The sequence below is a fragment of the Oryzias latipes genome, chromosome 20 (genome assembly GCF_002234675.1).
Source record: "Oryzias latipes chromosome 20, ASM223467v1".
In the NCBI taxonomy this organism is placed as follows: domain Eukaryota; kingdom Metazoa; phylum Chordata; class Actinopteri; order Beloniformes; family Adrianichthyidae; genus Oryzias; species Oryzias latipes.
Genome location: NC_019878.2, coordinates 12,127,740 through 12,151,830, shown reverse-complemented (window position 1 = coordinate 12,151,830; position 24,091 = coordinate 12,127,740). Strand labels below are relative to the sequence as shown.

The following is a 24,091-nucleotide window of genomic DNA, read 5'->3' as shown; positions in this document are numbered from 1 at the left end:
TTTTGATTTATAATACCAATATCCCAGATTCCCCTCTTCAGCAGGCACCGGTGGGACAGTCCAGTGAAAAAATTTCAGGACCTGAAAAGAACTAATTAAAAAAGGAATAAGTAACACAAATAATAACAGCTCAATAATTATTTGTACCACAACATAATTTAAATATACAAATTCTAACAAATTGTGTGTGTATGTCTATTACTAATACTACCATGGCTTTTCCTGAAAATAAACAAAATGTGAAAATAATGTGGGAGATGGTACAGAAGTCATTCTTCATTGTGTGATGGAAGACAAGCGTCCTCTTCTGATTCAAAGCACTTTTGAACTTTAGTGCAAATTCAGTTGCTGATCAGCCGCTCCCTCTAGTGGTTGGTGCTGAAAAATGCATAGTTTTCTGAAAGTGTTTACTCAATGAAATGTCATTGTATAACAGATACCTTCCAAGATCCTTAGTATTATTTCAAAGTAAAACTTTTGTTTTCTTTATTTTATTTAAAATCTTCTTCCTTAACTTTTATTTTGTGAACCTTTTATTGTAAAAGGTGTTCCAGCAGTTTGCCACACTGATGACAGCGATGTTGCTAGATTACGCAATTCTGCAATTTGTTACAAAAACATTCTGAAGTGATCACTTCAGAAAAATCCATGAGCTAATGAATAAATATGGTTTCGAAAAAAAGTTAGATTTAGATCTAAGTTTTTTGGTAATTCCCTCTAAGATACCTGATGCTGTAAGCTGAAAAAAATATTTAATTGTTGAAATTTCATTTTAAAATCAAGCAAAGATATTAAATATATTAAAGGTTGGAGGTGGTTTGATGTTTTTTAATACAAGTGTCACTTCTTCGTAATTAGTTAAGTGCTTCATACTCAATTCAATATTAAAAACATTAAGATTTATTTGTAAAACACAACTTCTTGTCCCACTTTTAGCTTCGTGACACAGAAAGAACATGAACCCCAGCAAAGGACTCTGCAGGCTGCATCCACAACCGTTCAGAGGGCCTGTGTTCTCATTTCTGTGGGGTGTCAGACTCCCCAGCATGAGTAAATTCAAATACAAAACCATAAACAGAAGCCAATATTTCTCACTTCTTATGCAGCGCTGAAAGGTTTTCAAGGTTTTCAAAAAGACAAAGACAATCTCAGTGCCAGCAGAAGTCCAGTCCTCAGAACTTTAAACCCTCAGTGGGTGAAACATTTTTTACCTCAGTCAAAAAAGACAATATTTTGCTTTGCACAGGTGCCTTACATATGGCCTGAAGTCAATCATCTGAAGTGAACAAAGAGAAATACAAAATAAATCAAATCTTTGATGTTTTTTTTTTTCATGGTAGTTTTTAATAGCCAACTAACATTTGTTTGTTTCAAATGTATGAGAACCACCGTAAGAAAAAGAGGGGGCACCCGGATTTGAACCGGGGACCTCTTGATCTGCAGTCAAATGCTCTACCACTGAGCTATACCCCCGTTGCCTGAGAGTTAGGCGTCTAGTTGTGGTATTTATCGTTGGATCAGGTGGACACGGTACATCCTATTCGCTGTTTCCAGGTATGTACGAATATTTTAGGGATCAAAGTTCCAATACCTACTATTTTTCACAACAGGAATAATAATGTAATGTTTAGCTTTATTTACGTTTGGCTGATGTTTGTTTTTTATTCCGGATGTGTCGTCTTCTTCGTGCGACCCAACCGGAAGTTCGAAGTCATCGAAAGTAAAGTGAGGAAAACTGAATCACAATGGTAATTGAGACATTTAAATCGTTATACTTAGTATTGTACATTAACCACGTTGATTATTTAATCTTATTTTCCTTTAATTTATTTAACCTTTCTGTACTGCTGCTTTTCGCTGTTTTTGTCCTTATACTGATGGGATGGGATTTCGATTAGTCACTTACGCTAATGCTAGTTAGCAGCAAACCTCCAGTCCACATCGCAAAAATGAATGAATTTAGTTTGAACTGTATTTTACAAGAAATGTGTGTTTTTGTGAACCACAGAACACCCGGGGACTTCGCTCACAATTAAAAGACAGCGTGCCTGTGGCCGGACTGTGCCCACAGGGATCGTACGGGATCCAGGACTCTCTCCGCAGCGGGTAGGAAACCGATCACCACGATGCTTCCTAGTTTCTGCTTTATGTTTATATGTTCTTGATAGCTAAAGAGCGTATACCTCCAGAAACATATGCTTTAATTTCATGGGTTGTTTTCTGTTCTATATGTTAGCTTCACCAGTGTGAAGAATGAGCTTCTTCCAAGCCATCCTCTGGAACTGTCAGAGAAAAATGTAAGTTTTTTGTGTCCATCCCTGTTTTTCACCAGAACTGTTTTAAACAATAAAAAATAAAACTTCAGTATAAAAATCCTCTCTTAGCTTTGGAATATATATGCAATGGTACTTTTTTCTTTTACTGGTCAGTGTTTATCCGTTTACATCTTGCTACCTTTAAATAAAAAGGATTAATCTACATTTTTACCAAAAACAATGACATCTATCTTTTATATGTACATCTATTATCTTTTGGAGAAAGATGATGCTTTTTCTACATCATCAATGGTTTGTTTTGATTGTTATAATGTTTTGTATTTAATGACATTTCATGATCTTTAATGAAAATAGTTTTTGCCATGGTGTTTTTTCTGAGATCTTTTAAAGCCACAAACAATGTTTTGCACTACAGTTAACACCCAATTAAAACTACATGATTTTGTTCTTGTGTGGTGTAGTTTGTGCTTAACCAGGACAAGATGAATTTCTCAACACTTCGAAACATCCAGGGTCTTCATGCTCCCCTCAAACTGCAGATGGAGTACAGGGCAGCCAGACAGGTATGTGGCAACAACACCCCATGTAATTCTGCTTAAGTCTCTAGTCAAAATCTTCATTTTGTGTTCTAGATCCAGCGTCTGCCGTTCTTACAGAGCTCTAATTTGGCTCTCGACACACTGCGAGGCAGCGATGACACCATCGGCTTTGAGGACATCCTCGGCGGTGAGAGCTTGAACTAAAAAGAGTCACAGAAAGTACTATAATTTACAATAATCTAACCATAATGACTGTCTTCCTGCAGATCCAGCTCAGAGTGAAATGATGGGAGAGCCACACATGATGGTGGAATACAAGCTGGGATTGTTGTGAAAGCTGCAGAATTCGCTACCCACTCAAATATTTAGGTTTCTGTTCCTAATTAGATTAAGTCATTCATTCTTACTGGAACATTGTAGTAAACATCTGGACAAACAGTGGGTCAGATTTTGGTTTGCATTTATGTACAAATAATTTCCAAGCAGCCATTTAGTGATACTTTTGTGTGAACGAAGTTGGTTGTTATTGCTAATAAATTTCATAACTTCCTTGTTCATGTGGATTCATGGCTCCAGTTTTATTTTTTTACCTGGAATCTTATGTTGAAATTAAAGCATGGAATTATTAGAGCGGAAGCTCTTCCTCTCACCATATGATGACTCAAGTGTTTAGTGATTAATAAATTGTTTCCTCCAAAGATACTTTCCTTAATTGATGACTGTCTGTGTGCAATTTAATCCAATCCTGTTTTCCTCAAACAGAATCACTTTTTTTCCCTCTGTGGGGTGTCTCGGGCCTTTCAGTAATAGAAAAAAATTAATCTGCTAAGAGAAATACAGTGGGGGGAAAAAGTATTTAGTCAGCCACCAAATGTGCAAGTTCTTCCACTTAAAAAGATAAGAGGTCATTCACTAGGTCCCCCTGTGTGGTTCTGAGATTTTTGACCCCACAGGGGGAGATCTTGCAGGGAGCCCAAGTCAAGGGAGATTATCAGTGGTTTTGAATGTCTTTTATTTCCTAACATTTGCTCCAACAGTTGATTTCTTGACACTAAGCTGCTTACCTACAGCAGATTCAGTCTTCCCAGGCTGGTGCAGGTCAACAATTTGGTTTGTGGTGTCCTTAGACAGCTCTTTGGTCTTGGCCATAGTTGAGTTCAGAGTGTGACTGTTTGAGGTTGTGGACAGGTGTCTTTTATATAAATAACCAATTCAAACAGGTGCCATTACTACAGGTAACGAGTGGAGGACAGAGGATCATCTTACAGAAGAAGTTACAGGTCTGTGAGAGCCAGAAATCTTTCTTGTTTTGAGCTGACCAACTGTGAGCCACCAAATGTGCAAGTTTTCCACCATAATTTACAAGGAAATTCCTTCAAAACAATGTGATTTTCTGGATTTTTTTTTTACCCCCCTCATTTTGTCCCTCATAGGTGAGGTATTCCTGTGGGAAAAATTACAGGCCTCTCATCTTTTAAAGTGGGAGAACTTGTACAGTTGGTGGCTGACTTAATACTTTTCAAAATTGTATTATTTTCCCTCGATGGTGCCCTTAAAACTAGATGAGTTTGATACATTTTCTGTTTACATTTCTTAAATATTTTTTTACACTTAAATGACTGAAACGAAGGCTCTAATTTTTCATGTTTTTCAGTTAAACAGACAATCCATCCTTCAGAATTATTTAGAAAATAAAGGTAGTGCAACTGAACAATTACATTCCTCAACCACTTTGGATTATTAAAAACCTTGTATTATTAAAATAGTTTTCTATTATTACATTTTTATTATTTTAATTGCTTATTAAAGTAACATAAACATCTAAAACAGCTACTCTTCATTGAAAGTCTGTAGACAACATTTTTTTAAAAGACATGCTTTGCTAGCTTGGCATTATAGTTACATTTGAAGCTGTAGCATAGACATTGAGCAAATTCATTAGCTTGTTGAATGCTGTACAATGTTAATAGACACTGGGTTCTGAAATTTGTCAAAAAAAAGCTAGTCAAGGTTGGCAGTGAAGGGAGTAGAGAAGAGACGTAGACTGTTGCAAATGCTTTCGATTTCCACTGCCATCGGACCAGCCAAACACATCTTCTCTCCTCGCTGCTTTATAAACACACCAATATGAAATTACTTACAAACATATGGTTTTTACAATTACAGGGGTCTTGGCTAACTTAAATTACATACGATATTATACTTATTTTTCAAATATGAAAGAAATTAAAAGTAGATTTAAAAGGATATTCGTCACTAAAAGACTATTTTGAGCCCCGGAGCATGCTGGGAAATATGACGTATTCCTGGCCCGGAGGGCGAGCAATTCGTCTTAAATTCAGATTTTTCTCACAGTTGTGTTCTAGTGTTTATTATCATAACTTATGTGGTTTAAAAAATATGTTACTTCTTGGTTACAGCAGGAGCACCTAGCTATTTCCAATGGTATTATTGTAAAAGCCTACCCTTTAAAGGTGCACACTGCACAAACTCATGAGAAAAATTGTATAAATGTAAAAAAAAAAAAAAGGAATGCATACATTATTTTCAAGCCAAAATTTTGTCATTTATCTATTCCTGAATTGAATTTAATAATTAAAACCCATTTACTACATTTAGTTTGTTGGGTTGCTCACTAAAAAAATGTTGTTTTTTATTTTTATTTTTTTATTTTTACATCATACCACTGAAGAAATAAGCAAAGAAAGCCTTCTAACTTTATTATCTTCATCTATAATTTATCAAGATCTTGAACATTTTTTATTTATGTCAAAAAATGTTTTTGCCCAAAAGCCTCACATGCTAAAGTTTATCAGCTGTTGGGATGAAGTTATCATTTTGCGAGAAAAAAATCAGTTTATGTTCAATTTTTAACCTCAACTATGAGGTACTCAAAATCTGACCATCCATGGCCACATTCCTTCTTTCCTTTACACGGATCAGTTATACTGGTCCCTTTGTTGAAAAACAGCCCCAAATCATGATGTTTCCACCCCCGTGCTTTACAGTACGTATGGTGTTCTTTGGATGCAACTCAGTATTCTTTCTCCTCCAAACACGATGAGTAGAGTTCTTACCAGAAGGTTCTTTTTTTCTTTCATCTAACCATAGGACATTCTCCCAATCCTCTTCTGGATCATCCAAATTCTCTCTAGTAAACTTTAGACGGGCCTGGACATGTCCTGTCTTAGCAGGGGGACACGTCTTGCACTGCAGGATTTGAGTCACTGTTACTGAGTGTGTTCCTGATGGTAGAATTGACTTTGGTCCCAGCTCTCTGCAGGTCAGTCACATCTTTTAAAAGTGGGAGAACTTGCACAGTTGGTGGCTGACTTAATACTTTTTAAGATTGTATTATTTTCCCTTGATGGTGCCATTAAAACTGGATGAGTTTGAAACATTTTCTGTTTACATTTCTTACATATCTTGTTACACTTAAATGACTGAAACGAAGGCTCTAATTTTTCAGGTTTTTCTGTTAAACAGACAATTCATCCTTCAGAATTATTCAGAAAATAAAAGTAGTGCAACTAAATTACATTTCTCAGCCACTTTGGATCATTCAACCTTGTATTATGTACATATTTTTCTATTATTACACATTCCGTAGCTTGTTGAATGCTGTACAATATTACTAGATACTGGGTTCTGACAAAAACAAAAGGCTAGTCAAGGTCGGCAGTGAGAGGGTAGAGAAGCAACGTAGAAGTTTTCTGTGACTGTGGCAATCAATTATAAATCCCACTGCCGTCGGACCAACCGAACCAAAGCTTGCTGCCGTCTGAATTATAAACACACTGGTATGAAGTGGCTTACAAACATATGGTTTCAAATTGCACGAGGCTTGGCTAACTTAAATCACATACCATATTACACGTATTGTTGAAATATGAAGGAAATTAAAACTTAATTTAAAAGGGTATTTGTCAGTAAAAGACGATTTTTGAGCCCGCGGAGCATGCTGGGAAATACGACGTATTCCTGGAGGGCGAGCGATAGTGAGCAGACCGCATGCAATTGCAGCACAAAAGACATACAAATTAAAATGGTTCGTCTTAAATTCAGATTTTTTCTCTCAGTTGTGTTGTAGTGTTTATTATCATTATATAATTATATTTGGTTTAAAAAAATTTGTAAATTTTTGGTTACAGCAGTGGCACCAAGCTATTTCTAATGGTATTACTGTAAAAGCCTACCCTTTAAAGATGCACACTGCACAAGCTCATGAGTAAAACTTGTATAAATGTAAAAAAAACATACAATTTTTTTTTCTATTCCTGAAATGAATTTAATAATTAAAAACAATTTACTACATTTAGTTAGTAGGGTTGCCTACTAAAGGTTTTTGTTGTTTTTTATGTAACTATATTTATCGTCTTTATCTGTAATTTATCAAGATCTTGAACATTTTTTATTTTATTTAGTATTAATGTCAACATGTTAAGTTTTATTTGGCTTTGCAGAGTTCGTTTTGAAGTTCTACGTTTTACGTGTATTTTATGTTAAAAAAATTTTTTTTTTGCCAAAAATCCTCACAAGCTAAAGTTTATCAGCTGTTGGGATGTCATTGTGCAAAAATTCGAACAGTTATTTTGAGAGACAAAAATCAGTTGATGTTCACTATTTAGCCACGAGATGGCAACGTAAACCCATCAATAGCTCTGTTTGAGTCCTTTTCTGACCTATAAAATCTGAATTCTCAACGTCCGGGTTTGCTGGAAGGAAAGAGCTTTTCCCTTACTAACTTAGTAGAACTTTTGGGTCAGTTCATTATTATTATTTTTCTTGTGTTCTTTTTTTTAATTTTTTTTTGCTGAAAGCTTTGAATAAAGGGAAAATTCCGAGGCTGTCACTGACAACAAACGATCCCATATGTGCCACAGTTTGGGTATCTGGGAACTATGATTCAGACTTTATCATGGGTTTTCTGTAACTAAACACACTTACACCTGCAGTCAGATGGATCCATCCATTTCAGCAGTATTCTTGTCATAGGGGTCAGCTGGAGCACATCGGTATCAAAAGGTAGATCAAAAGGCTGGTGAGGAGGAGGGGAAGTCTACCAAAGGGCAAATGAGAGAAAGAAGGATGCAAAAGGCTAAAAGAAAAAATGCAAAAGGAGAGTACGACCCCCTGTGATAAAGCAGTTGGGTTGTCAAAGGCCACAGTGGTGAGAACCTGGAGAAAGCTTCAGGAAGATGAGCCTGAACCTTTGATGAGGCTTAGAGGGCCATCAAAGGCCAAAGAAGAGAGGTGACATCCCCCGGCAGGAAAAAAAGAACTGAGAGGGTCGGGAGGGAGGAGGAAAAGGGAGATAGATGAACTAGTAGGAAAGAAATGAGAAATTAGTGGGAGTCAGTGGGAAAAGGCTTAAAACAAGCACCTGTCAGATCCTGACAAATGAGCCCCAGTTTTTAAGGAGTTTTCAGGAAAAGAAGGAGTCAGAATTGGGCTGGACGGAAAAAGGATGAATTCCAGATGACCAGTGTTAAGGGAGGAGAAGAAAAACCCCCCACTGTCAGTGGACTTTAAACAAATAGCAGGAGTTCTCTGCTAGCTTCAGATGAATTCATTTAAGCAACTTGAAGCGTATTTGTCATTGTGGCTGCATGAATAAGTAGAATTGCAGCCCTACCTTTGCCAATAAAGTTTCTTTCAAAACTGGTCTCACATAATTAAAATGTATTTATTGTATTTTTATCCCATCAGAGCCCATATTCCATAAACAATAGGTAGAAAAACAGCTTCTGTTCTGAGATGCAGTTCCTCTTATGAACAGTAGGGGACTCAATCTGCAGATTATCACCAGACAGAAGAACTGGTTTCTCTCATTTAAAGATCATGCTCTTCACATGATCCTGTTGTTTAAAGCAGAAAGAGTCCTTCACATTCTTAAGGTCAGACTGTTTCTCCTTTCTACCATACACACTGTGTACTGCGTAATTGCATTTATTAGCAGCAGCAGCGATGATCAATAATCACTGAAGGACTGATAAACAATGCTGCGGTCCAGCTCTCAATAACTCTGTTGTTTTATTTGAAAGTGAAACGCTTTGTAATCGGTGAAGTCCCACCAGGTAAAGGCAAAGACAAATCAATCACAAACAGAACTTTCCTTCTGGATCAGTTGTGTCTCAAATGGGAAAAGAAGGGAGGCTTCTAGATTTGAAGCAGGTTCAAGCTGTTTTGATGGTGTGGATGGAAGGAGAAACATAGGGGGGATCTTGAAGGAGGAGCTTGCTAAGAACATCTAGAGGTGAAGAGAGTGTCGGATGGGGTGATGAGTCTGAAGCTGGAAGTAGAAGGTGTGATGTTGAATGTTGTCAGTTGTTATGGCCCTCAGGTAGGATGTGAGCTAGCGAAATTGTGGAGGGAGATGAAAGAGGTGATCCAGGACATGCCCTAGAGGAGGGAGAGAGTGATGATGGGGGGGACTGACATGTAAAAAAAGGGAAACAGAGGTGACAAAGAAATGATGGAGAAGTTTAGTGTTCAGGAATGCAGAATCACAGTGAACCTCACTAAAAAGAAAACTGATTTTCTTCAAAGTCCCACTTTGATGGAAATTGGGTTTTTGACATGTTCTTGTGGGTTTTTTCTCATAATGAATGACATGTTTAAAAAAATTAAGTTTAAAGTGCATTTCTGAGTATTTTTTTTCTTCAAATCTTTGTGAATCAGGAGCAGACAAAAAAAATGATGTTTGGACAAAGATTGCATTTGTTGCATGAAAAATACTTTGGGTGGGGCACAAGCTCCCAATTTGTTCCAGTCTGACGCATCCACTATTAGATCCAGGTATGTCTTTGTTTTTCTTCACCGAGCTGACATTTGGCTCAAAACTGTTTGGCTGGATAGCTCAAAGAACCGGTCTTTTAATCAGTCGCAGTCTCAAATGATCCTCAGTTTTCCTTTTGGGATCATGTGCAAGGAGGTCTTGAGGACCTTAAACCTCAGAGAAATATGGAGCTGTGGCCACAGGACTATCAAAGTCCTTTAGCCTTTATCTTAAACATGCTCAACTTTGAATTTTGTCCTGCTTCTCCTTCTCTTTCTGTGGTCCATGTTCACAGTGTGCTACACTCCATGTTTCCAATCATTCCAGGGACAATTGTCACCCTTTAACCACTAGAGGACTAATTAAGAGGACTTACTTTAGTTTAACCCATGCATAGGGTCACGTTTTTACCTTTTATTTTTTATCCAGGCCTGTTTCCTAAATGATGCCACTGTCCACATACTGTATGTGGGTCAGTACATCAGTCACTTTGTGTGATTTCTTTACCTGAACGCTGTCCAATAAAACTACCCCGCTGCATTTGCTGGTGTGAACATTTTATACAAAGTAAGCCAGCTGAGAATGGAGCAAAAACATCGGAAAACACACATGTGGCGCCACACGGTGATTCATTTACTCGTGGCGAGACACGGCCTGAAGACTTATTATATCAATGTGATTTGCTTTCAACCAAATGTGTTTATTGAGTAGAAATGAACCATGTTGCGTGTTAGTCTGCTGTTGAGGGACAATATGCCACTGTGATTTAACCATTTCTGCAGGGCACTGTTTACTCAGCAACAGTGCTGTGTTTAATTGCCAACAGAAGAAAAACACTCAGTTTGACTTTCATTTCTCAGCTGAGCTTTGGGGCGCTCTCTGTTCATGACACTCATGTAGTTCTGTCTTTTTGCACGGCATCCATTCTCCTGCCACTGTGCAGCCTCAAGTGAAATGGTGCGTGTCGTCGCGTCTTTCCATGAAACAAACCTGACAGCCGAGTCTACGGTGGTTCAGGAAATCACGCGGGACAACATGCATCCAGTTCTGGTGATCGGTCGCCACGTTCAGGCACATTAATATCAACAAGCGCCATGTTTCATGTACTACGTCGATGGTGGTTCAAACAGCTTTGTTTCTGTGCAGTATAAATGGATTTATGGAAGCTCGTCTCCATGACTGATCTCTTTGTTTTTATTTACACCCCAGTCGCTCCATCAAACGTTAGAATCACTCCCCATTTCACTCCTACTATTCTGCCTGGTCAATTAAAAGAAAGTTTAGAAAGAGATTAACGTGAAGAGTGAGAGAAGCTGACTGATGTTTCTGGATAAGAGAGACAATACCATTGCTTCTGATCCTTCCATTTGACCAATGGCAAATGGGTTGACATCGATCCGCTATGGCAGGTAAACTCTTCCTTCTATCTGTTCATCTCTAGCTCTCAGTCGTCAGTGGACATCTCTCCACTGAGTGGTGCAGTGGCACCTTTTAAACTTGCAACATACACCATAACCCTTGTGCTATCCTAGGCACTTTAACATTGGGAGTTGGGTCATCTAGACCCACTAGACAGTGCTCTGAACCTTTTTTCTTCAATGATTTGTGATCTTCACTGGTGTCCATGGATTACATGAAATCTTTCCACCTTTATCCACCTTTGTCATGGTAGGGAGAACACGTCAATGTAAGGGTGGGGTCATCTAAGATAACACAAGGGTTAAAAAGTAATCCATGATGTTCACACCAACAGAAAATAGAAATTTTAACCAAATTATGTGTCAACTGAGGGTCATTTAGTCCAAACCAGCTAAACTAAACCTTTGATAGCCCACTCAAACCTTAAAAGCCAAGCACATCAACAGGGCATAGTGTAGTATAAGTACAGCTTTTCTGTTCTGTTTGGATCTTAACTTCAAGCTTCAAGCAGTCCTTTATTTTGAAAATCAAACCAATTTTCTCTTCCCTTTTTGTGGCAGACTTCCTGCTTGTTAGCTCTTATTTATGTAAATCCTTCTGTGCATTTTAATCAACTTAATATGTAAATTTTGTAACACATTGGGATGATTAGATGTAGTTACATTTCTAATATAATGATTATTAGTAAATAGTTTTGGCGACAGCTATGTTTGACTATGATGTCACAATGAAAAGTGAAATCAAGCTCTATCTAGAAACACTAGTCATGCCAGAACGACTCTACATTATTTTCTCTTTTTTTCCCAATAAAACACTTCAGTATGGATGCTAATTTTTGTCATTCTAACCTTTTTTTCAATTTTTGGTGCTGCTGTTTTAAAACCATGTTGTTTGACAAGAAGCATGTAGGAATAAAACAGTTTGCAAATTAGCCACCCAAAAACGAACGCGTTCTGGTTAATTCTCCCTTGTTATATCATTTTGATTCATTTAAGGTACATCCATGTTAAATTTCCTAAAAGTTTTAGGAAGTTTTTTCTTCTTTTTTTTTTTGGCCTCTCTTGTGAGTGTTGAGTTGTTATTCTGATTGCAGCTGTTTTCTTAAATGTCCTAAAATTCACTATCTCCTCAGGGCCCCAGGCTGTTTCTAACCCAGTTTAACATCAGCCCTTCGGCCTTTCTGTGGTAAAAGACCACTATTCTCAGATTTTCGCAGTTCTTTTATTTCTTTAGAAAGAGTTTTGTTTCTATGAAGATCTATCTAAACTAAATCTGTCCATCATCTACTCCCGCGTTGTCCTATGCAGGGGTTACAGGTTCTAATCTAAAGTAAATGTAACACAAAAACAACTCTTCAGAAAAAGTATTTTGCTTTTGTACCTTGCTAAATAATTATGCCACTGCTTAAAGTCCCACTCCACTCATCTTTTGATCTATTTAAAAAGCATTCCCAGAGGTCTTTTAGTTATGATTAAGACGTTTTTAACCAGAAGGACATCGTGTCGGCAAAGTGACAGTAGCTTATTTGAGTTGTGCTTGGGCCTAATGGTGTTGAGTAAGCCCGCCTTCATTTCCCATCATCCATTTGTTTAAGCCCTCTCCTACTAGCTTACTTACACCCCCAACCCAAGACAGAAAAATAGTGAGCAATGTTGGAGCTATCCAGTCATACAGTTTTGAGCCTGATCCCAGCTCAGATGAGCTGTGGTTTGCTGTTGTCCTTATTCACAGTTGCAAGCTTTATCCAGCTGAATATTTTTGTCTGCTCCTGATTCCCAACGATTTGAATAAAAAAAAAACCTCAGAAATGAAACTTGAAGCGTATATGTCCAATGCTTTAAGAACATGTTAAAAACAACAAGACACCTTTTTCATCAGAGAGGACCTCTCTAAAGCACCACACTTTTAGTTTTTCAGCTTCATCTCTAATGCAGAAATAGTGTTTGTTTGTTTTTTTAAATTTTGAATCCCTCTAAAAAAAGTCTCTTGTCTCTGTTGAGCATAATTTTAGAAAATTGACATAATGTCGACTGTTTGTTGTTTTGCTTAAAGTTGAGCCAGGTCTGAAAGATTTTCAATATTTCATTTTGTAAAAGACAAACTAAAAACGTATCTGTTTTTGCATTTTTATGACTCTTTTTACGGTATCACTATCCAGACTGGATTGAATACTTTAAGTATTGGTCCAAACTGTTTCAAAATAAATGCAACTGATCTGGTTTCCTTTTCTTTTTGACATTGCAGTTTCTGATTTGATTCTAAGAGGTGCAAACTTGAAAATGTTTCTTCAATTGAAGGCATCCCGGCTTCTTGGAGTTGAACAAGCTGCCAAAACTATAAGACTGTGTAACGTTTAGAGGCAAAGACAAATTAGCCAGAGTTAAATAACATCATAAAGAAGGCCAGTGAAAGTGTCAAAGGCTCTGCTGATAGCATAACTTAAGCTGATGAGTTCAACTCTTTCACAGGCTTAAATCTAACTGCAAACAGTGTAAGCAGGTTCATGGAGTGGGTCTGCATGACTGATCTGCAGCACTCACACATGTCTTGAAGGGATGTAATCCAGAGTGTTCATTTTCAGGATAAAACGTTGAAAATGCAAATATATTCTAAATATTCTGATTTTCAGCAATGACAGTTAAAAATTAAGCTGTGCTCCCTGTATTTTAAGCACCCATTAATACTTTGTCTCAAGTTTGTTAATGGAATGGAATGGCTACATTTTAAAATTTCATGAGGCCTTGTTTTTCAGCATGCTTCTGCTTCCATGAATGAAACCCATGTCATGGCAAAAAAACATTAAAGATGTAAAAATGCTCAGTATGTGGGCTGCAGACAAGAGGTGTGCTGAGAAACAAGGAGGAGTCAGGGTAGACCCCATGCTGCGTTCAGTGATTCACATCCAGTGACCTTTCTGTGAATGCGTACTTGCCTCGTCAGTGACAACCTTTTTAGCTCGTCTGTCATGTCGACTAATCAGTTCAAGACAAGTACAGCAAACCAGAATGCAGAACATGTTCAATATTTATGGGCCACAGTTGGGTTAAGCTCATGTTAGAAGACCTGAAAATGTATTGGAAAGTTAACAGTCTGGTGGGAGGGGTGACGATATCAAATGGTTGCTTTAGTGTTCCATAACTTGCAGCAGAATCAGTGAATAAATAAACATAGATTTTCCTGAATGTGAGGGCAAAAGGGACAGAAATTTGAGTTCTTGTTTTACAAGTGATTTTTATAAATTCTGAGTAGAGTAGGTGAAATATTTTTTCATTCAGGGTTAATGCAGACTAGATTATTCTAATGTAATTATTTACATTTTTCTATATAATTTATGATTAAAAAACTTGCCATCATATAAAAATAAACACAAATCAGTGATATTTGTATTCTGGTTTATTCTATGAGTTATTCTGAGGATTTATGGTTTAGTTTACAATGAAACTTCAAAGTATTTCAGTATTTCACTAAAAACATGAGGTATGATATTTCTGTGAAATGCTGATCAAAGAGAATCCCTTTAAAAATGAAAAATGTTCACTTGCCTTGTATTTCACATCTGAATTCAAGCGCCAGTGCTATTTACGGTGAATATATACATGTTATTGAAATATGGATAAAAACCTTTATGCTTAACTACTCTTAGCATGTCTTTTTTCTGTTTTCTTCCTTTCCCTATTCTCAACCCTTACTATTCTCCTTCATCAGACCTAAACAAGTAAAACCGACAAAATAAAATGGGCTCCAAAAAAGAAAACTTTGGTTTTTCAAGAAGTGCTTCATTTAACTCCTGTTGAACCAACAAAAAAAAAGTTGTGGCCTTCCTTTAACATTTGTTCTACTGGAATGAAATGCCATTATATCTGCAATATCATGTGTAAAAATGATATAAGCAAATAAGAACGCAAATAATAAATATTAAATAAAACAAAGGCAACAAAATGATTTAAAAAAATCCACCATTGATTTCTATGGAAGCATTTTGTATTCACTTTAAAAAAGAATTCTTTTAGTTCTCAATTTTTGTGTTCTCATGTACGGATTTTGCTGCTTTGTGCCCAACGTTGTCTTCGAAATAGACTCACAAATAAAAATAAACAGTTCATACTGGACAATATTTAATACTTCCCCAATGTCTTGCTCTGTAATGTTTATGCATAAAGCAAGTACGAAAAACAACACAGAATGACGATTTCGTGACCAGCACACAAACAAAAGCGATCATGTCTATGACACTTTGGAACTTTTAATTGCAGCTCCTCTTATAGTTTTCATGATCAGACGTGATTAGTCCCAAACCCTTTTGTAGTTTTTGATGTTGTATCACAGAAAGAAGTAGCACAAAAAACACACAAAAAATTAGAACCAAAAATAATCTTTTCCCCATAGATTTCAGCAGATTTGGTTAGGACAAAAATCAAATAAACAGGCCATGTCCTCCTGATTACAAGCAATGCATAATGTGCATAATAATGCATAATATAGATAAACCTGAATATCTACAACTACTGTATACTACTGAATTAACTCCTTTTGGTATGTACAGAGGACATACAGATGTACCAATGTAATGTTTGAAAATGCGCAAATTGGTACAATATGCCTTGCATTTATCACCCTAAAAAAAAAGATTTTTGAGGTGTATTGAAATTGACATGTTTCGCAAAACTGCAATAGAAACCAAATTAAATGAGTCATGTGACCAACAACCGGCTGACAATGCTCTTCTTGGTAGGAACTGGCTGCCTTGGGCATCGCACACCGGACCCACAAGAGGTCACACAGCATCACAACAGCTCATCAAAAGTTGAGCGTGTCATGCAGAATTGTCGGATTGACAGCTCCTCTGTAAAATCACCAACCAGAATTTCTCAAAATTGCTTTATCCTTAGCTGCTTCCAAGTGCAAGGAGTTTGCCGATATCTCCAATGCTGTGGCAGAAATTTCAATGTATCTGCTGTAAATCAAAGTATTGTTCACATCCATCTTTTTTTTCAATGATTTATTGAGTTGGTTTGTGTTTTTCCTTAATTATGATGTAATGAAAACAGTGTAATTGCAACATTGTGGGTTTTTTTCAGCATTTCTAGAATTTTGATAAAGTTTTGCGCATATGTGTAATGGAAACACAGCCCAGTGACACCAAATGTGAAGGGGTGGGGCTCTGGGAATTGCAGTTTTTATGTGAATTAAAATGTTTTTTTTTTGACTGGACATTTTTTCTTCTTCTGGTAGTCAGGATAAGGAAAAGTACACCAAAAGGGCATTCCTTTTACAGAGTCTGACCTCTTTGATTCTGTGCAGATGAGATGGTAGTCACATAAAATTTCATCTCCACAACAAAAGTGTTTCATAAGTCAGTTCATCTGGAGCTCAGCCACAAATGCTTTTTGTTGCTGGAGTCGCGTCAGGCAGTCATCCATTTGTTTTTCTTTAACCTTTCACAGACCTGTAACGCTGAGGAACAGGTATTGGTGCTGGCAGGTAATTTGTGGGATGCACGTCTGCTGGTGTGTGTGGTGACTATTACAGCGTGTAGCGCTCCACTCCTCCATCCTTCTCACCCTAATGCAATGAGTTCCCGGCCCATCAGTTCACGGCCGGCGAGACCGCGGTGCAGCTTCGGGCCTCTCATTATTCTCTTTGCTGCCATGCATGCTCGCTCCGCTAACAAGTGAGTGTGTGATCACATTTGGAGCCATTGTTTGTCTCGACAAGAGAGCTCTCATGAAGTTCCATATTTTTCGCTTGACACCTGAAGAGGCGTACGCCGTTGTTGATTTATTCATGGCATCAATTCATGCACCAACAGCCTGTCAGGGCTAAAAGCAAGCTTATGGAGGCCAAATAAAAGAGAAATGTGTTTCTAAAGAATTTGAGACTAAAGGTAACACACCTGTCTGTGGTTTTAAAAGGTGCTTCTTCATTGGTCTCTTCTGGGTCTATAAGCTTTAATCATGTTTCCTGTTTGGCACTCAGTACAAATTGCCAACAGCTGCAGATAAGAAAAACCAAAGCAGAAAATCTTGTTCAGACAGCTGCAGATAGAAAGAGGAAGCTTGTCTCTTCTCCAAGTGGTGTCCGCAAATTATCGAAGCATCCGAAAAACACAAAAGGAAGCCAACGCTGTTTCCATTTTTAGTCCTGGAGTGACTCAGCAGAAAGTAGGATGCCACTTTAACAAGCAAAACTCAGCCTCAGTTGGCAAAAAAAAGACCACCAGAACTGAGGGCGTAGGACTGTGTCTGAAAGGAAAAAAGGAGTTATTGTGAACTTCACTCACTTCTTTACCAGGGAACACTTGCGTAGGCACATTCAGAAGCATAATGAAAGTTATGGAAGACATGCAGTTGACAATATTTTAGGTTGACAGCCCACACACTAGGCAGATCAGACAGGACACATCTCTTCACATCACTTTTCTGAGCAGCAGAAGCAAAGCTCTAATTTGGGATGAAAAATTTTCTTTGACCATTTATTGGTTCTTTTGGTTTGTTGTTCCATTTTAAGCAATTAAAAACTGAGAAACGCAACAAGAAATATGTTTATAGATTTATCAAGATATTAAGTCTTGAATTGATTGGAGAAAAATGAAGATAAAGATAGAAGGTCTTTATCTGTTGATAATTAGATGTACCTGTTATCTTTTTCTTAGAAAGTGTCTTTTGGCAGATAATTTTGGACATACTTGCAGTCAGCCCTGGACCTTTTCATGGCCGCATGCATCCAGAGGAAGGGTTAAAGTTAGGATTACGGTTGCAGTTAGGGTTAAACCACCAAATGGTTCCTGAGCGCGGCTGTTTCTACAGATCACCGCTCCTCCAGGGGATGCATCAAATGCGAAGAACACGTTTCCCACAACTAGGTGTGTGATAGCTAATGGGACTTTAATTTTAAGTTTAATTTTAAATATTTGTGGCTGCACGTATCATGTGTGACCAACATGAATTTCTATCACTTTTTGTGATCAGCCTATTTTAAGCGACAGTGCACCTTAAAATCTGGAGCACCTTATACATGTATTAATTCTGGATGTTGAAGCAATTTTGAAAGGTACACAGGACTCTCTCAAAATGTCAGTCTGCATTTTATTACGAGTTGCAAACAAGGTAAGTATTGTGGAATGAGTATGTATTTCATTATACTTTTACACTTTTTGATTATGCATTTACTTGGTTCTTTATATACATTAACATTGTGTGTGTTTGTAATAATGCTGCAAACTGAACAAGCGGAACCGGCATGAATGACCACATGGACATGGAAGTGCTGAAGGCTGTCTCGGTGTTTTGTCTGTGCTGAATGGCCGCATGGCTTATTGAACAGAAAGGAAACATCTGTAGGGATGCAGACCCAACTGTCCTTCACACCAGAAAGTGCTGGTCTCCTAATCTCATGCTTGGATGGACAGACACAGAGCCATTGTGTACCATGACTTGATTTACACGTTCTTCTCTTGGATAATAAAACCTGCTTGCCATAGGGTGAGCGCAGAGCAGAGCAGATCAGAGCAGAAGCGGAGCACTTCTTTTCTGCAGACGCCCTTGGCTCTCCCTGTGCAAAGGTTTGATACTTCATGCAGACTCTTGTGTGATTTTTATTTTTCCCACCGCACATTTGGTTTTTGGTGTCCTTAACCATCTGAACCTGGGAAAGTCTGACATGACCATTACAGCATTCAAGATTCAAGAAGTGTTTATTGCCATATTCAGTGAAGTTTCACAGAATTGGAATTTGCTTTGGTGCCAGTGTGCAACATAAAACAAAAGCATACTAACACTTCAACATTTAGTGTTGTCAGACTGTGTTTTTTACTTGTTACTAACAAGAATTTTAGTGGTATCAGTCTGTTTTTGACGTGTTGAAAACAAGGTTGGGAGTTACAGTTATTGTGAATATACGAACACAAAATACATAAAATTGTTACAAACAAATTCTAGCGTTACTGTGAACGCAGTTATAGTCTGACTGACTAATGGACTTATCTTTGACTCTTTTGTCTCAGTTGATGTGTCTTATAACTTGGTCCCCCTTATTCTGTAGATGACATAAGTTAAATAAAATAGACCATTCATTGTAATCTTGTAAACCAGTGCACCCTAAATTGCGGGAAATACGGTAAGTTAATTTGGGAAAAATAATGCATATTAGGTTTCACACTGTAAAATGATTTTATTTCACTCAGTTTGGAAATTTTCAACTTTTAATTTTCATTGACTATTGACTATTTTGTCAAAAAAACAAAAGAAAAAAAAGAATTGTGGGCTCACCATCACATCAGCTAATGTTTAAAACAAAGCCATACATGTTTGATGTATGGCAAAACCTTTTTTTCATGTGAATTCTTGTTTGACTTTTTCACACCGTTCTATAAATTCTTTTGGCAGTTTTTCTGCTGTCACAAGAATTTTAACCTTTAGCTGAACTGAACTCGACTCGCACACTTGGCTGTCTTTGTCCTTAAAACACGGATGGGATGTGTGATGACACCCCCACCCCAGGCTGTTCCAGGATCAGCTGTCAACTTCAGCATGTCCCTGATAATCTTCCCTGCTGTCTTGATGCCATTTAAACCTTTAGAAAAGCTAAGAACAGCATCTCTGACGGCACAGTAGAAATGAAGTGCTCCTGGTAGAAGTTGTGATACCTCAGGAACAGAATTCTTCTATTTAAGTTGCTTAGATTATCATTCTGCTGAAGAGGCAATAAAAATGTGCTTTTTTAGAGTTCATGTAAAATGCTAAATACAAAAAAACAGTATATTTCCTGGCCTACAACCACTCTTTAACTGACATAAATAATAGATCTTTTTCTACCGGCGTTCTGTGAAGCACTTAGAATTTAAGTAAAATGAATAAAGCAGTCTGAGCGCTCTTATTGTGGAGAATATACTGCAGCTGCATGACAGAAAAGCTCGTAGATGTGTCATGTTTTTACTTGCACATATTTTTAGAAATAGTAAACATTGGTTTGGAAGTAAATAAAGTGAACTAAACAGTGTAAAACAAAGTAAGGCTGCTGCAGACCTCAGAAAGCCTGTAGTGAACATGGAAGCTTACATTGTCTCATTGGTTTTGTGCTAGGAACAAAAAAAAAGTACTGAATGATTTTCCACATACAGAGTGGAGTGGTTTTAACTGCTGGACATCAGTTTAGCTGAAATAAACAGCATCATGAAATCAACAGATCCATAAAAAGGCTATAAAACAAATGAGCAAAGCAGATTAGAGACCTAATTGCTTTGCGGTTTATGATAAAAGCTAGGAAATGTATTTTTCCACTTCTTTTCTGCTCTGCTGGAGGGCGGACAGCTCTGTTTGTGACGTTCCGCATCTGAATATTTTTAAAAAATAGATTTATTTGGCCCTGGAGTTGTTTATTCGCATGTCTCGTACTGTCCTCTGCAGATAAGCATGGATTATTGCTAGCTAATCTAATCAATATTAATTACAGCAGAATTAATAATTTGAAATGTGGCTTATCGTCTGTCTTCCACAGCATGTACCAGTAGTTTGATGTCTTTTTCAAGCTGTGCAACCATTTTATCACCACAGTGCGGGGGCTGAAGGCCATTTTTATGGAGAGGCGCAGAAGACTTTAAACTCAAAATCTCATCTCTCTTCCGAATGTCCATATGAGGTGACCTTTTTGTGCCTGTGACTCATTTCCCCCCTAACAGAGCTCCTGTTGAGGTGAGTCAGCAGACAATCGCCAACAGTTGCTCCAAATATCACATACTGTCTAGAGAAGCAACAGAAGCTCTGCTTGGGTTTGAGGGAAGATGCTGAAAAGTAAACAAAAACATGGAGGGGCATTGTAGTTTTGTTGTGATTTTAGAAATGACGTTTGCCATTTTCGGTCCTGTCCAAGCAGAGATTCTGTCGTGATCTTTTGTGAGGCTGCAGCAGTAAGCAAATATCTTAACGTCCACACCGCCCTCAGCAATGCGCCTTCAGGCGACCACTTCCAATGAGAAGTTGCTCAGGTGGTTGAGCAGGTTTTCCAATGATTGAAAGGTTGACTGTTTGATCCCCACTCCCCCCAATCAACCGTTGTTGTGTGTTTGGGGAAGACACTTCACCCTCCCTGCCTCCAGTGTGGCTCCACTGGTGTGTGAATGCATATGAATGTCCCAGTGATGGTCAGAGGAGACTCCGCACAATGGCAGTCACGCCTCTGTCAATCTGCCCCAGGGTGGCTGTGGCTACATCAGTAGTTTACTATCACCAAGTACGAATGCAGAGTGAATGAATAATGGACACATTTTGAGCACTTTGAGCGTCTGGAAAAGTGCAGATAAATCTAATCTATTATTTTTATTTGATTCACGGAAGTTCTAACTGTATGAAAATTGACCATGGAGGAGAAATTAATAATTGCGGTGTGTGCCCGGTTTTGTAATTATATGTCACCAAGTTTTTCATGTATCAGAATAGAGCTGTGAAAGAAAAAAACTGGAGCAAACGTGATACAAGATTTTGACCGCTTTGACATTTTGCACTAAGCCTTTTCCAATTGTAGGTTCTGGACACGCGCTAGTCAGGTAGCTACAATTCATTGTAAACACTTTAGGCTAAATACACGTTCAAAAATGTTTGTTTATTGAATTCTTCAACGTGCATCACATGAGATTAGTGAGTGCAGTGTAAATGAAAGTGACTGCTAATTACATTTTATGTTATTTCACAAGAAAGGGGGAAAAAAACAATAACATAAAACTATTGGTTATCAAGAGTAAAACATGAGGTTAATACTTAGTTGTGAATCATTTGCTTCGTAGAAAGTTTGCACACTCTAAATGTTATTACTAATTAATAGTAATTCACTAATAAAGTCACAATTTAGGCAAAAACTAAATTTCACGGTTTCTCAAATCGAATGAGGATAAAAGTATTCATGACTACACTTAGTGTCCAGTTCTCTGTGGGTGTGGCCTCTAGGTTCTTGTAGCTGTATTTCTCATTGCTGTGCCAACAAAGCCTCTTCACTAACTGTATCTGCTGTTTCCTGTGTGGCTCTGCAACTATGATAAACACCATAAGGAAGTATTTTATAATAAAAGTTGATACAAGTTGGATCCAATAAGTAATACTTTAGCTTCTAAATTGATGGTTAAAATAAAAGAAGCTCAATAAGGCCAACTACAGCTCATAAAGTAGCTACCACAGGCTTGTTGTTACTCTTTTAAAATAAGTTTAATAATCTTTAATAATCTTTTTTAAAAATTAAAATAAATAGTTAGTTGTGAACCATGAATTGGTCGCCAGTCCATTGCAGGGCTCAGGGGAATCAAAGGTAAATGACAAATGACGTATACTTATATAGCGCTTTTCTAACCTCTCAGAAAGCCCAAAGTGCTTTACAGTCACAGTCCCAGTCATTCATGCACACACACATTCATACACTGATGGCGTACACTGGTGCCAACCTATAACCGCCAATATTAATGTGGCCCTCAGTGTTTTTACCAAAATTGCCAGTTCATTCCTATAGTAATTTGGTCATAAAGAAATTTACATTAAATTGACAAAGAAACTCAAATTGTGCTGCTAGTTAGCTATCAAAACAATGTAAACCGACTAAAGGCTTTCACCCTGTGGTGGTGCATCTAACATGGCTTTCTCTGTGTCAGCTTGAATGCATTAAAGTGAGTAGAAGGCAGCAAAGTCCTGGTGTCAGCAGGGTTAACACGACTGTTTGGTATTTGGGTGAGTTCAAAGTGCTTAAAGGTCAAGCGCACTGTAAACAGCCCTCTAATCTGTAGCAGAAGGGCACCTCTTACATTGCCTCTGTCCTCCATCTGTTCCTGACCAACAACCAGAGATCTGGCTTCTACAAACAGGGAGGGGCTTTTTCTTTCCCGCAAAAGTGAAAGGTTTCTCGTTTTCTGTAGGAAATTGAATTTACTGTGTCCAAACATCTTACTCTTTCATTGGTTTGCTGACAAAAATGCTAAAATGTCAAAATTCTTTTTTTTTTCGACTCTTTGGTGTCTCAGTTATTAATTGTGGAAGCTCGTCCTGGACCACAGTCACCACCATCCTACAACCCCCCCCCGTCATGCGTTTCTGTATTCCCTGCTTGGTAGGGTTTTCACACCTGTCTGCACACTAACGCATTCGTGTATATTTCAATTTCTCTCCAAGAATAATCCGATTAAGTCCTCCAGGGACTGTAAATGCCACAGGAGTGATTATGGTATGTTATCCTGCAGTTCTTTTCTGTTTTTTTGTGGCTTTCTTGGCTGTAGTAGCTGTATTTGCTCTGACGACATTTGCAGTTTAGAAGAAATCAAAATAATAATTGACTGAAATCTATGCTGATATTTTAGACATGCATAGCTGCTTTTAAAAACAGTCTATCAGAACAAAAACTTGAATTATCAAATAACAGATAAGACCAGAAACAACACTACATCAGACGTGACTCATCCTCATGTTTAAAGTTCCTTTGTGGAATCCATATATCTGACTGGAACTGCTCATCATGATATCATGTTACTGAGTGCTCACTGTATGGATCTGTGCTGCCCAGAGGTTCCCTCTGAGTGAAATCATCCAGTCAGTTTCTCTCATCGTAAACTGCAAATTGTTGCAACTCGAAACCTGGAAGGCACATCAGAGATCATCCACTTCCAACGGAGCAACATCTGAGGCAAGGGTATAAAGCTTTCACCCTGTGTAATGCGACTCCAACCGCTGCAGACCATAAAAGAGAAAACAGCAGCAGTAGCAGCGGGGAGGACCACCCATCGCAGAGCTGTTCTGGTGGGAAAGAGTTGAAGGGTGTGCTCTCAGAATCAATATACAGCACTTCACAGTTCATACCGCTCCTACAAACACAAGAACAAAGCTCTGTTCAGATAAACATGACAAGGAGAGCTGGGCATTAAAGTGTTCTCTGTTGTTGATATTAGATTTTGTCGTGGTTCTGGTGAGAACAGTTGAGAAATGTTGACTCTAAACGAAAAATGTAAAAGAAACTAACATAAGGGCTGCTTTGAGGACTTCAGCACTGTCCAGGTTATCATCCCACATTTGTATGTTCTGTTTCATTGACCATAGAATCAACTCTCAATCAGT

The 24,091-nt window shown here is 37.9% G+C and overlaps 1 protein-coding gene and 1 non-coding gene across 2 annotated transcripts; one reads left to right on the top strand and one right to left on the bottom strand.

Annotated features, from left to right (window-relative positions):
• Nucleotides 1-1,401: 1,401 nt before the first annotated feature.
• Nucleotides 1,402-1,473, bottom strand: trnac-gca. The gene has a single exon. It is a non-coding gene; the product is annotated as a tRNA-Cys (tRNA).
• Nucleotides 1,474-1,639: 166 nt separating this feature from the next.
• pomp (proteasome maturation protein) lies at nucleotides 1,640-3,509 on the top strand. The gene is made up of 6 exons (XM_004080949.4): nucleotides 1,640-1,748; nucleotides 2,009-2,106; nucleotides 2,237-2,297; nucleotides 2,738-2,839; nucleotides 2,909-3,002; nucleotides 3,082-3,509. The coding sequence occupies exons 1-6, from the start codon at nucleotides 1,746-1,748 to the stop codon at nucleotides 3,147-3,149; spliced, it is 426 nt and encodes a 141-aa protein (XP_004080997.1). The 5' UTR covers nucleotides 1,640-1,745; the 3' UTR covers nucleotides 3,150-3,509.
• The last annotated feature ends 20,582 nt before the right edge of the window (nucleotides 3,510-24,091 follow it).